The sequence below is a fragment of the Bos taurus genome, chromosome 19 (assembly GCF_002263795.3).
Source record: "Bos taurus isolate L1 Dominette 01449 registration number 42190680 breed Hereford chromosome 19, ARS-UCD2.0, whole genome shotgun sequence".
NCBI lineage: Eukaryota > Metazoa > Chordata > Mammalia > Artiodactyla > Bovidae > Bos > Bos taurus.
The window spans coordinates 18,702,021-18,714,755 of record NC_037346.1 but is presented as its reverse complement, the minus strand read 5'-3'; the positions used below and the strand labels follow the sequence as shown (position 1 = coordinate 18,714,755).

The window sequence follows — 12,735 nt, the reverse complement described above, 5'->3', positions numbered from 1 at the left end:
AATATCAATGAACAATATAAAGTCTGTGAGTTACTGTGCTCTTTTTTCTTTCAGGCATCAAGTACATGAAAAAGAAGAGTTCAAGGCTTTGAAAACATTAAGTATTTTCTACCAAGCTGGGACTTCCAAAGCTGGGAATCCTATATTTTATTATGTTGCACGGAGGTAAGAAACACTGTTTTAGTTTCTCTTACCAGAGTTTTTAAAATGGTAGAAAATGTAGAGAGACAGCAAGTTTGATTTTTCCTGTTTGACTTTACCAGAGTTGGAGACAAGTTTTCCTGGGAGAATGTAGCTAGTAAACAGCCATCTTGTCCCCAAATGGTGCTCCATCTATTATAAATTGCTGTTCATAGTACCTGTTTCATATTTGCTTCCCTGTATTACATCATTTTTTTATGCCACCTACAGTGAATTAATTACAAAGAGTAAAAAAAAAAATATCACAGTCTTTTGTTTTCTGGTGTATTCTGTTTAAATCATATCTGCAACATGATACTGAGAAACCTTTTTGTAATGGAAATAAAATTTGAAGAATCTGATAACTTTTAATAATAGGCCTGGTAAGGCAACATCAGGGTGATTTAACAAATAATTCAGAGATGCTGTGGGAAATATCTATAAAGATATGGCACAAGTGACAGCCTGAAAAATTGATTGTATTTATTTGTGCTGTCTTCAGCCAAAGCTAATTCCCAGGAAGCCTTTCTTGAAATGCTCCTCCTTCACAATAGGTCTAATGCTCAAGTTGCTTTCCCTGCCATTGTCTTTTCTTTCTTGGTTTATTCTGCGTTCCATTGGAGAACTTGTCTGTGGTATTATTTGGTCAGTTTTCCTTCTTTCCCATTTAGTTTATTGATATAAACTTTTGGTAATTGAACCTTAGGGACAATGTTATATAATAGACCACTGGCTTTGGAATCTCAGGGGCTATGTTTTCTCTTAGTTCTGCTATTCCACTAGGCTGTAGGAATTAATCTTTCTGAGTTTCCTGAATTTAATATAAATTGAGGAATTACATCAGTCGACTTTTAATGATCATGAATGGCAAAAAAATTTGGCAATGTATAAGAAATAAGTGGAGGTTGGGGACGAGTGGCAGTGGAGTGATAAATGGAAGGTGGGAGGCGGGAAACTGATTTAATAGGATAATGCAGACAACGTTAAACCAAGAAGTCCCAAGAACTGGGTGTTAGGGAATCAAGAGGGCATAGAAACTTGCATTTATCCTTAGCCTTCCTCTCCAGCAGTTCTGAGGAACGTCTCTTCACCTTCCCGTAAGTCTTCTTTCCAACTTTCACCTCAGATGCTGTTTCTCAATTGCCTAGGATTTTAATTTTCTTTCGCAGTTGAGATGAACCATCCTTGTATACCAATCCCAATCTTTAATACCACTAGTGTATTTTGATTTTCCCTATTTTGTCTAAGTAATTAAAAGTGAAACATTGGTGAGAGAGGTAGGTAGACATGTGTCCTCCTCCCCCTTTAAATTCTTGTTAGTTTACAAGTTTCAAAGATTTCTGGAAAACCTTAAAGCTGGTTTTTTCCTCCAGGATCAGAGTGTAAGATTATATTCCTTCTCTGTGGTGGTCTGTATACTACACAAGGCCAAAGGAAAGTAGCTTGGGCCTGATGCAGACACCTGTGAGATTGAATCAGTGGGATTTCCTAGAGACCCATGTAATAGAGTGACTTGAGTGTGCTGAGGGTTCCCAGCTCTGCTGCTTCTTAGACAAGTTAGTTTTTATGACTCTGTTTCTTCATATGTTAAAGAAGGGGAGTTGCTTAGAAAAACTATCCTGCCTACCTCTCCCATAAAGTATTTTGTGACCTATAAAGTTCTGTAACCATACAGAGTATGTTTAAGGTTTTCTTTTTTGTTTGTTTGTTTTGGGGTGTGACTCTGCCAACTTCAGTCTACATTTCAGTCTCTTATTTAGACGTATGAGAGTGCCTCCTGGCTTCATTGTCACCTGGTGTGAAGCCTGAGGTCAGGACAGTTGAGCACATGATCACTCAGGGTAGAGCGACCCACTCTACTGTGGAGGAGTACAGGAGCAGGAGAAGGTCGTAAAGGCCTTGTCTCTGTTCAGTGAACTTTGTCAGAGAACACTTAGATTTGACTTTTTGATATTCCTTTGTTTTTGTGGCTTAGACTAACTACCATGTATTAGTTTATGTCTTTTGAACTATGGATTCCAGCCTCCTTACAGATAGTCCACAGACCTTTTAGACTTGAAATGTCCAAAACTTAATTCAGTGTATATTCAAATCAATTTCCTCTTTGCACCATATTCTCTTTCTCAATAGCATCACCATCCCTTCTCACTCTAGAAACCCTAATCATTTAAAATTCTTCTCTCTTTCGTTTATCCTCCTCATTATCAATCACCATGTCTTGATTTTAGTTGTGTCATCTAGGCAAATCAATAAAGCTGTTTTAGTCAGGGCTCAGTTTTTACAGAGAAATCATTCTCACTTTCTTAAGAAGGTGGGCCTCAGAAAAAACATGAGTTAGAGCAGGTGCAGACAGCACTTAGGTGTCCATCAGTCCTGGAACTGACTTGTTGCCTCTTTCTTGGCTTCACATTCAGCTGTGTCTCATGATTTTCCTCTTTCTGTATCTCTTCAGCATTAGCCCTAGCTAGTCAGTTCTTCATTACCTCAGTACTTCACAGTTCAAATTCCACAAAGAGAACATGGTTCAGCTACAGATGCCTGTTTGGCAAAACCCTTAATGCTATGTCCTGGCCAGCCAGTGGATTCCTGGCTGCCCCTAAGTCATGTACTTCTCCTAGCCCAGTAGTCATGTGATTCGAAATAACCTCCTAGTGCTATTCATTTATCGGGGGATGTCCTAAGGTATGTGTTTTATTTTTTTAATTGGTTCTTAATGGCTTAATTTTAGGTACTTTGGAAATGTCTTTTGAATTCATTTCCCCCCCCACTGCCATTACTGAGACTCTCTTATTAGCTTTAACCTGTACTAATGCAGAATTATTCTCCTACTCCCTAAACCCCACATAACTACTTCCAGGTCATCTTAACATTGCTTCTGGAGGCAGTTCCAGTTCAAATCTAATCCTGTCTCTATTTGTTAAGTAGCACCATTCAGTTTCTGAATAAAGTCCAGATTCATGTCAAGTCAGGCATGATGGTTGCTTCGTAATTTTGACCTAATTTAGTTTTTAGTCTTTTCCTTCTATTCTCTCCTGTATACCTTTGAACCTGACCTGTAATAAAGTCCCATAAATACAAGGACAGTTTTTGTTGCTCTTCAGTCACCCAGTCATGTCTGACTCTTCGCGACCCCATGGACTGCAGTACATCAGGCCTCCCTGTCCCTCATCATCTCCCAGAGTTTGCCCAAGTTCATGTCCATTGTTGCAGCATTATTTATAGTGGCAAATATATATTATATATATATATATATAATATATAACTTTGTATCAAAAGGAAATTGTTGAATAAATAATGATACATCTGTATTATGGAATAATGTGTTAATGAGTTTTTGTGTTTTGTGTTGTATTTGCTTGTTACATGTAACAAAAATGAAATTTACACTTGTGTAAACCAGAAAGCATATCAATTGGTAGATGTACCCAAGGAGATCAGGAGATGGACTGGCTTCTTGCATGACTGTATGTAGGGCTTTGAACAATGCCATCTGGAGAACATCTGTCTTCTCTATGTCTTGACTCTACTTTCTTTGTGTTGATTTTATTCCCAGGCAGCTCTTCCTAAGCTATGCCCAGTGGTGATTTGTGTTCTCCCAGCTTAACAACCCAGTGAAAAACGCTTCTTTCCCAGTAATAACAGCAAAAGTACTAGTCTTATTGGCCTGAGTCATCTGGCAATTCCTGAGGCATTCGCTATGGCAAGGGGGATGGAATTTCTTGGTATCTAGGTCTGAGTCATACGCCCATCCCTGGAGCTCACTGGTGAAGGCAGCTTAAACTGCATGAACTGAAAGGCATGAGGGGAGGGCACGGGAGCAGGGTTTCCCAAAGGGAAATCGGACTGCCAATATCAGAATGAGGAGAAGTGGGTTCTGAGCTGGCAAAAGTAACAGAAAGTCCTCTAATGCAGCTTTTCAAATATCCAGAAAGATGGCTCTCGACAATTATCATGCACGATGAGGAGGAACACTGGTGTGTGTGCACAGGCATGTGATATGCACAGACTGACAGGCCTGTGAACGTGCACGCTAAACTGTTCACAGAGGTGTTCTCAGGAGCATGACTGGAGCACGCAGAGGGTCAGCTACAGAATTCCTATTATATATCTCTGTTGTTTGACTTGTTGCCAGGAACGCATATTATTTTTGTCAGAATAATTAAAACTATAAAACCTAAAAGTGCAATGAAGAGTTTTCCTCTTAGGTATACTGTGATACCTGGCAATTGCTTTTTGGGTGTTAGTAATAATAATGATAACGGCTAAAATTTACTGAGTGCTTTCTCTGCCTTAGGCAAACCATGCATATTATATACTTTTTCATTTAACCCTTAAAATAACCTGCTGAGGTATTATTACTGCCAATGACTGACTTACTTATAAACTGAAATTTAGAGACGCTGTTAGTCATTCACAAATCTAGCTATCAAACAAACATATATCTCCAGGCCCTACATGGGCTGCTAAATCAAAATTTCAGGGTAGAGCCTAATCTATCTAACAGACACCCCACGTGATTCATTTGAAGTAGGTTTATTACCAGTTTGTTTGGGAGTTTCACTGGGTTGGGAATTAAGCTCAAGGCGGCACAACTAGTAAGAATCAGAGCTGTTCATACATGGTTATTATCACTGTTAAATACTAGGTTTTTAGCTTAAATAAATCTTTGTAGACCAGCATGAAAATCTTACCAGTACTTATGGGGTATATTTCTGTAAGGAAGAATTCTGAATTCTAGGCATCAAATTAACAAATGACCATTTGCAGTAAAAGACAGAAGTGTATACAGAGTAAGATAACTTTGTCATTGGAGCAGCTGTAGTCTGTACTCCAAACGTTAGCAGAATTGGAATCTTTTTTATTGTAACAACATGTTACTATTACACATTTATGGAATATGGTGACAGGTGTATTGTTTTGTAGAGCACAATAGTTTATCCTTTTGTCTACTTAATAAAAAATAAATGCAGAATAACACATGCTATCCACAGTCCCCTGTCCTTTTCACACACACACACACATGCATGCACGCACACCCACACAGAAGTATACTTTGGTTAAATGTCACCAACATAATTTCTTCTCTTACACCTTTAATGTAAAACCCCAAGTTGCAACTCAGTTTTGCAAACATTTAAAAGGCAAACAGAGTATTTTGCCTTTTTTAGCATTTATAAGGAAGGAAACCATATTAAGGTTATGATTAAACTTACACAATTAAAATTTGCAAACAACCAAATTAAACTAGGATAATGATAATTTACTCAGAAGTAAGTTGAAATAAATTTGATTTTCCTAGTGTGCTTGTTGCCGTTCAGCAGATATAGTGAACTGAGATAACAATGCAGACAGTCCAAGTCCACTTCAGCCTAAGTGTACAAAAAACAACAAAAATATGACATAGAAAAGAACGTGAGTGCTGTCCATTGGATTCAATTTGGTGCCACCATTTTCCATATTCTTGGTTGTGGCTACACTTCTTGTGCTCATGGTTGTGGCTGTACTTTTCATCTTCTTGGTTGTGGCTGCACTTTCTGGATTCATGGTTGTGGCTATCGTTGAAGTCACTTCCGTATTCTTTGTTGCCATGGGATTGGAAGTTGCTTTGGGATCCAGAGATGTTTGGAGCTTTGGAGTTGTGTTGGAGTTTATGGTTGTCTCAGAACTTAGGGTGGTATCCTTTGGTATTGCTTTGGTTATCCCCAAAGTGACATCAGCAAACAGTAGGAGCAAAGTGAATAATGACTTGAACATCATTTTCCTATTTCAAAATAATTATAGAAAATTAATCTAACACTTGGATCATAAACAAATATAAGAACTTCCATTTTTAAAAGTGATGGTGAGGAGGGAAGAGGGAATGAAGAAAATCTTATCTCAGTACCAGGAAAATGCCAACCTTTGTTTAACAGATAGTTTTTAAGATAAAAGGAAATTCAGAAATGATCAATATCAACTCCTTGATTTTACAGATGGGCTCAGACAAAGGGCATAATTTGCCTGAGGATGCATATCTGAAAATGACCAGAACTAGAACTTGAGTCTGAGTCTTAGTCTAGTGTTCTTTAGTAGATGGGGACTATGAAGACATACTATAGACATATACAAAAGGTTTACTAGTAAACTATTTTTAAAGTAAGGCTAATTTTTTTTTATCCTGTCTTCAAATCTAATGGTTTGCCATGATTGAGAAAAAGCAGCTAGCCCATGTTGAACATAGTTAACTGTTCTTTTTTTTTTTTAACTTAAAGCTCAAACTTTGAAATCTAATATATGCTGAATTTACATTTGGTTCTAATGTGTAACTGAGAAAATTTCAATTTAATATTACCTTTTGACGTTTTTTTCTTTGAAGAATAGGCTTCAGGCTTTCTCCAGTGTCCTATGGGGAATCTAATTTCTTACTGTGTGCTGTTTAAATAGAATTAGTGAGTAAGTCACGTGTTATAAAGTTGACCTGGTATTTGTGTTTTGGAAATGACCTATTGAGTGCTTTCCAAACTGGTGCAAACAGACTGTGGCAGAGATGGAGAAATGCAAATAAAGTCTTTCTAAAATCTAGTCACTTACACAAAGAACCCTGTGAATACCACTTTGTTATTCCTTTTACCCATGTTTTGCATTAGCGAATGTCTTCATAAGATTGAACTAACTACAGGGATATACTCTTTGCCTACCGTGATTATCATGACTTAAAATTGAGTAAGTATATTAGAGACAGATTTTTTTCTTAAAATATATTGTATATATGTTTAGAGGGTAGTTTTTGGCTAGGATTATATTGGAAGTTTTCAAAATAATTCAAGAATATAGCTTTCTAGAGGTTCTAGAGTTCTAGTAAATAATTATTCTATTAGAAAAGAGGTTAAACTTTATTAATATAAAACTAAATAGAAAAGAATTGCATGTGAAAGTGCTACTTTTCATATTGAGTTTGCAGAGTTTTGTTTTAGTACATTAAATAGCTCACATTGAAGCACGTGGAGTAAATTCTTCAAAGGAATTTCATCTTTTGGTCACTGCTTTTCCTTAATGAGTGGCACACAGGGAAGTTGGGTTGTTTTGTGCTAATGTTTTCATCACATTAGCTGGCTCTTTTTAAAAATTGCAGGGCTGTGAACAATTGTGTTGACATACAAGGAAATTGCTTCATAAATGGCAGAAGTACAAGTCAGTACATGTTTCTGTCTTGTTTTACTTTGCTGTGAAGGTTTCTTTTTCCTCCTGAATAAATAGAACCAGTGCTTGCTAAATCTTATTTATATTAGGTATGTAGAGTATAGTATAAAGAGTATAAATCTTATTTATATTAGGTACAGACCTCTATTAAATTGAAAGTTTGTATGATCAGACCTAAGAAGTAAACATAAAAAGCCTCTTAGCAACCAGAGTAGATATTATAAATCAGAGCACTAAGATAATGCACATGTAAATTTTTATTGATGCTTCAAACACCTCAATCTCAACTTACTTAAAATTTTAAATTGAACATTTTTTCTTTTCCTGTTCTTATACACAGATACATCTTTCTCAAATTAACGGCATCATTACCTTTGATTTCTTATTTTCTTCTTATTGATCTTAAGCTGCCCAAGTCTTTGATGATAATTAAGTAAAGTTAAAATTTCTGAACTCTGCAGCACTTAAATTCTACCCCCCAAAAAAGAAATCATTTGCCGTTATTCATGCCTTTAAATACCCCTGCTTCTTTTATCTTTGTGCAGTCTCTCCCATCTGCCCAGAGTATTTCTTCCTCATTCAAAATTCCATTCTTCCTTCAGTGTCTAACTCTGATGGCAGCATCTTTTTATGTAAAGTGAAGTCGCTCAGTCATGTCCGACTCTTTGCGATCCCATGGACTGTAGTCTACCAGGCTTCTCTGTCCATGGGATTTTCCAGGCAAGAGTACTGGAGTGGGTTGCCATTTCCTTCTCCAGGGGATCTTCCTGACCCAGGGATCAAACCCAGGTCTCCTGCATTGCAGGGTGCTTTACCCTCTGAGCCACCAGGGAAGCCCTTTTTATGCGAGCCTTTCTTAATTCTATACTTCCAAATCAGACATTTTAGGACTTGGTGTGTCTAGCACATGTATCAGACTCTTTTTCTCTATTGTATCCTCTGGCTTCCTTGTGATCAGGTACAACCTCTTCTTTGTACCTTCTGGCGCAGTGAGTACTTGTACAGAGTAGTGTACAACAAACACTGGAATTTATTGAAATATCTTATCTTTGTTTCTTCATGGGGGAGGCTGGTATGTCTATTATTTTAGACATTTGGTCATTTACAGCTTTCCCTGCACCATAAACATAAATTTGCAACTCAGAGGCCTGAGTTTAAGTCCTCTCTCTACTTTCTGGCTTCTCTTTTGAGAGGATTTCTTACTTGTATGATGTAGGTCAAAAGTGCATTCACATCCTTTACCTATGTAAAGTAACAGAAATTCAACCAAGTAAATTTTAAAGATCTAATTGGTTTTATTGAACAGTTTATGAATTGGACAGCATCCTGTCTAATAGAGAGGAGCTCCAGAGGATTATGGAAAAGGAACGTTTTTAAAGGCAAGACAAGGAAATCATAAAAAATTATTTCAAGCTTAAGTAACTTACATGGGGTATGAAAAGCATCTGTCTGTGTGGCAGATTATCTCATCTTCCTTTTGGGGATGGAAATGATTATCTCATTGGTACTGACCAGAAGATTCCACTGGTTAGGATTACATTCCTGGAGAAGGTTGTAACTGCAGTTAGATTTGGTATTAAGTCTTGATTTTAACACAAGTGACTCCATTTTGGGCTGCTTGTTTCTTTTTTTCCCCCAATACCGTGTAGTAGCAAGTGACTTTTCATTGTGGACAGTTATGTTTCAAAAAGATATTTGGAAGCTTCCTGAGAAAGTGTATATGAACATGTGCAAAAACAGACTATTGTTATGTTAGACTTAAATGTGAGTATCTTAGAATTGTACGTAAGTACTTCTACAGTAGAATATCAGTCTCTTCACTGTAGGAATCTAATATAAGAAAAAGAGCACATTTCTCCTTAGTTGCAAAATACATGTTTGGAGAAGTATCTGTCTCCCAATATTCCCTCCTTCTCTTTATTAAATAGAAAGCTAAATATCAGTCTTCATTTCAGCCTTTTTGTAACCGCATGCGTCTGATTAATCACTAAGTCTTGTTGATTCTGCTTCAAAAAAATTGTTGTACTTTATCCTTACATTGTTGTGCTTTATCCTTTGACTGTGTGGATCACAACAGACTGTGGAAAATTCTTAAAAAGATGGGAATACCAGACCACCTTAACTATCTCCTGAGAAATCTGTATGCAGGTCAAGAAGCAACAGTTAGAACCAGACATAGAACAACAGACTGGTTTCAAATCGGGAAAGGAGTACATCAAGGCTGTATATTGTCACCCTGCTTATTTAACTTATATGCAGAGTACATTATGAGAGATGCCAGGCTGGATGAAGCACAAACTGAAGTCAAGATTGCCAGGAGAAATATCAATAACCTCAGATACACAATGACATCACCCTTATGGCAGAAAACGAAGAACTAAAGATCCTCTTGATGAAAGTGAAAGAGGAGAATGAAAAAGCTGGCTTAAAACTCAACATTCAAAAAATGAAGATCATGGCATCCAGTCCCATCACTTCATGGCAAATAGGTGGGGAAACAATGGACACAGTGACAGACTTTATTTTCTTGGGCTCCAAAATCACTGCAGATGGTGACTGCAGCCATTAAATTAAAAGACACTTGCTCCTTGGAAGAAAAGCTATGACCAACCTAGACAGCACATTAAAAAACAGAAACATTACTTTGTCGACAAAAGTCCATCTAGTCAAATTATGGTTTTTCCAGTAGCCATGTATGGATGTGGGAGTTGGACTATATAAAGACAGCTGAGCGCCGAAGAATTGATGTTTTTGAACTGTGGTGTTGGAGAAGACTCTTGAGAGTCCCTTGGACTGCAAGGAGATCAAACCAGTCCATCCAAAAGGAAATCAGTCCTGAATATTCATTGGAAGGACTGATGCTGAAGCTGAAACTCCAGTCCTTTGGCCACCTGATGTGAAGAACTGACTCATTGAAAAAGACCCTGATGCTAGGAAAGATTGAAGGCAGGAAGAAAAGGGGCAACAGAGGATGAGATGGTTGGATGGCATCACCGACTCAACGGACATGGGTTTGAGCAAGCTCTGGGAGTTGGTGATGGACAGGGGAGCCTGGTGTGCTACAGTCCATGGGGTCACAAAGAGTCGGACACGACTGAGCAACTGAACTGAACTGATCCTTATCTTACAGACTGAGTGGGTAGCTTTATCAATTATCCAAGTGGAGATTAGCAAGCTTATTTATCAAAAGACCAGGTAGTAAATATTTTAGGCTTTACAAGCCACATAAAGCTTTTCTTTTTTTCTTGTTTTTGTTTTGAGTTTGGTTTTTTAACCAAAAAGAACCATTCTTACCTTGCAGGTCATACAGAAACAGGCTGCAAGTAACATGTTATTGGACACTAGTTTGCTGCACTCTAGGCTGTTGACAATATAATATAAATATTACATATATGTATCATTCAGTGATAGTGTTAAGGCTAATTTCCAATTTTAATTATGGATACACATGACTATAGTTTAAAGGAAAAAGACTTGATTTAATAATAGTGATTAGAGTTGGAGTCCTGAATTGAGCCAGAAGATTTCTCAAGTGGTTTTGATTTCTGTGATCCTTAGTTTATAGAAGTATAGTGGCCTTGGGCGTTAGGAAACAAGGCTTTGGTTTACTCGACAAAGAGGATGTAGTGATTGATACATAGTGAATAATTTGGTAGTTATGACTTGATAGTACTTCAGATCAGATCGGTCGCTCAGTTGTGTCCGACTCTGCGGACCCCATGAATTGCAGCACGCCAGGCCTCCCTGTCCATCACCAACTCCCGGAGTTCACTGAGACTCACGTCCATCGAGTCAGTGATGCCATCCAGCCATCTCATCCTCTGTCGTCCCCTTCTCCTCCTGCCCCCAATCCCTGCCGGCATCAGAGTCTTTTCCACTGAGTCAACTCTTCGCGTGAGGTGGCCAAAGTACTGGAGTTTCAGCTTTAGCACCATTCCTTCCAAAGAAATCCCAGGGCTGATCTCCTTCAGAATGGACTGGTTGGATCTCCTTGCAGTCCAAGGGACTCTCAAGAGTCTTCTCCAACACCACAGTTCAAAAGCATCAATTCTTCGGTGCTCAGCCTTCTCACAGTCCAACTCTCACATCCATACATGACCACAGGAAAAACCATAGCCTTGACTAGACAAACCCTTTGTTGGCAAAGTAATGTCTCTGCTTTTGAATATGCTATCTAGGTTGGTCATAACTTTCCTTCCAAGGAGCAAGTGTCTTTTAATTTAATGGCTGCAGTCACCATCTGTAGTGATTTTGGAGCCCAGAAAAATAAAGTCTGACACTGTTTCCCCATCTATTTCCCATGAAGTGATGGGACCGGATGCCATGATCTTCGTTTTCTGAATGTACTTAAAAAGAAGCAATTAGTGGCTGCAGTCCATCTATTGCTATGAAAACAGTTATATTTTTAATCAACTGTGGCTCACCTCTTTTAATGTAAATATATAAGCCTTGAAAGGAAATAATCCTGAGATATATTTATGAGGTTTGATATTATGTAACAGCATGTGCTGCTGCTAAGTCACTTCAGTCGTGTCCAACTCTGTGTGACCCCATAGACGGCAGCTCACCAGGCTCCCCCGTCCCTGGGATTCTCCAGGCAAGAACACTGGAGTGGGTTGCCATTTCCTTCTCCAATGCATGAAAGTGAAAAGTGAAAGTGAAGTCGCTCAGTTGTGTCCAACCCTCAGCGACCCCATGGACTGCATCGTTCCAGACTCCTCCGTCCATGGGATTTTCCAGGCAGGAGTACTGGAGTGGGGTACCACTGCCTTCTCCGGAAACAACATGTAAAAATTCTAAAACAAGCATCTAAGGATAAATGTATCCAAGTGAATATTGTTCCCTTCAGAAGAGTCACTGTTGTAGGTGAGGTACTTACTTTAAACCCTTATGCTTTTGAGCACACATTTTAAGAGAAGTACATTTTTGGAAGTGTAGTATGTTCTGTGTAAATGTGGTAGGAAAATATTCATTCTTGAAAGTTTTTGGTAAAGCAAAATGTCATTTAGTAATATTTTTGCTTAAAATGATTTTTTTCTTGTGTTATATATAAACTGGCTTGTAGTAATATTTGAAAGAAAGGCCCCCAAAGGTGTTTTCACAAATGACAGCCTCATTGGAATAAGAGCTTAAAGACTCAAACATGACTACTTTGAAGAAAAATATAAAGAAATTTAGAATTAAAATCAGTTTATCATATCATCATAGTATAGGAAGATGTTTTACTAGTTTCAGGTGACTCCTTCATTCTTTGATTACTTTGATTATGTTTTATTATGTTTATTATGTTTTATTATTATGTTTAAAGATTATCATATCATCATAGTATAGGAAGATGTTTTACTAGTTTCAGGTGACTCCTTCATTCTTTGATTA

At 37.8% G+C, this 12,735-nt stretch overlaps 1 protein-coding gene and 1 long non-coding RNA gene across 10 annotated transcripts in view; one reads left to right on the top strand and one right to left on the bottom strand.

Moving 5' to 3' along the window:
- The window catches only part of NF1 (neurofibromin 1), a 273,622-nt gene that overhangs the window by 175,430 nt on the left and 85,457 nt on the right, over nt 1-12,735 (top strand). For all 9 annotated transcript variants that reach the window (XM_059877703.1, XM_059877699.1, XM_059877700.1 and 6 more), the window contains one exon: nt 55-165. In XM_059877703.1, the coding sequence (XP_059733686.1) occupies nt 55-165 (111 nt within the window). The remainder of the gene's footprint in view (nt 1-54; nt 166-12,735) is intronic.
- On the bottom strand, nt 4,698-7,007 carry LOC132343022 (uncharacterized). Its single transcript, XR_009491664.1, has 2 exons — nt 6,512-7,007; nt 4,698-5,941 (listed from the first exon to the last, which is right to left on the bottom strand). It is a non-coding gene; the product is annotated as an uncharacterized lncRNA (long non-coding RNA).